This window comes from Trachymyrmex cornetzi, unplaced genomic scaffold (assembly GCF_001594075.2).
Source record: "Trachymyrmex cornetzi isolate Tcor2-1 unplaced genomic scaffold, Tcor1.1 scaffold1602, whole genome shotgun sequence".
Classification (NCBI taxonomy): Eukaryota; Metazoa; Arthropoda; class Insecta; order Hymenoptera; family Formicidae; genus Trachymyrmex; species Trachymyrmex cornetzi.
Window position 1 is genome coordinate 8,064 of NW_017296205.1, and position 1,321 is coordinate 9,384.

Below are 1,321 nucleotides of genomic sequence, written 5' to 3' on the forward strand. Positions count from 1 at the left end.
ATCTCGCGTCGTGCTGACATTAAAGCCGTGTTCCAGTGCGGAACCGGGCTTCCCGCTGCACGCCTACGTGTTTCAAAATATTACTTCGTACGCCGCATCGCGGACTCAGCCCGTCGAGTCGTGGCCTCACTTGCAAGGCATCTCATTTGCCGATCCCGATCCTTCAAGTCGACATCGGATTCACTTACTAATCGGTGCCGACTTGTATGGTTCCTTGTTGAAAAATGGCCTCCGGCAAGGCCCTATTGGAACGCCTACCGTTCAATTGACAGCGTTAGACTGGATTCTCTCCGGCCCCACGGGTCGCGGCCGGATTGAATCCGAGAATATTTGCGTCTGTCATAACGTGCCTACGCACGACACGAATTCGCTTCTCAGGCAATTTTGGGAGGACGAGGAGGTCTCGCGCCCCCCTCCACTTACCGACGAGGAGGAGCGTTGCGAACAACACTTCCTCACCACTCATAGTCGTTCTCCAGAAGGACGGTACATTGTTCGATTGCCCTTCCGGCACGAACTACCAATCGACATAGGCGATTCCCTGCCTATCGCCACGGTATTCTACGAGAAAATGGAAAGGAAGCTGCGTCGGCACGCCGAACTCTCCGCGCAGTATAATGACTTTTTGGCGGAATATTATTAATTTCTCGCCTTGGGACATATGAGCGCGATCGAAAGTCCCTGCGACACCGCTCTTACGCCCGTGTACATTCCGCATCATTCGGTTTTGCGCGAAACGAGTAGTACCACGAAGTTACGCGTCGTTTTTAACGCCTCGTGCAAAACGACGAACGGCACGTCGCTTAACGACCATCTGCTGGTCGGACCGAAGTTACAGCAAGATCTCCCCGCTATTCTGCTGCGCTGGCGGCAGTGGCGTTTTGTTTATGCAGCAGACATCGCCAAGATGTTCCGGCAAATCCTCGTGAATAATCTCGATACCGACTTCCAACGAATTCTCTGGCGTCCGTCCTGCGACACGCCGATCACGCATTTCCGGCTTTTGACCGTAACGTACGGGCTCGCTCCCGCTCCGTATCTCGCAATGCGCGTTTTGAAACAATTGTCGTTAGACGAAGGGTCCGACTATCCGGCGGCCGTCCCGATTCTACGCGACTCCGTCTACGTCGACGACGCGCTATTCGATGGAGATGACGTCGCGTCGCTGATGGAATGTCGCGAGCAATTGACGGGACTCCTTCAGCGAGGGGGCTTTCAATTACGGAAATGGGCGTCGAATTCGCCTGAATTGCTGCGCGATTTGGCAACGCGTCAAACCGACATGGAGGATCACCTCCTTCAGCAGGACGAGACCCTTAAG

At 54.5% G+C, this 1,321-nt stretch overlaps 1 protein-coding gene across 1 annotated transcript; it reads left to right on the forward strand.

Moving 5' to 3' along the window:
• Positions 1–36: 36 nt before the first annotated feature.
• Positions 37–643, forward strand: LOC108758943 (uncharacterized; the record flags this gene model as incomplete). Its single annotated transcript, XM_018504186.1, has 1 exon — positions 37–643. A coding segment is annotated over one exon (607 nt), but the record flags the coding sequence as incomplete, so codon positions are not given.
• Between the last annotated feature and the right edge of the window lie 678 nt (positions 644–1,321).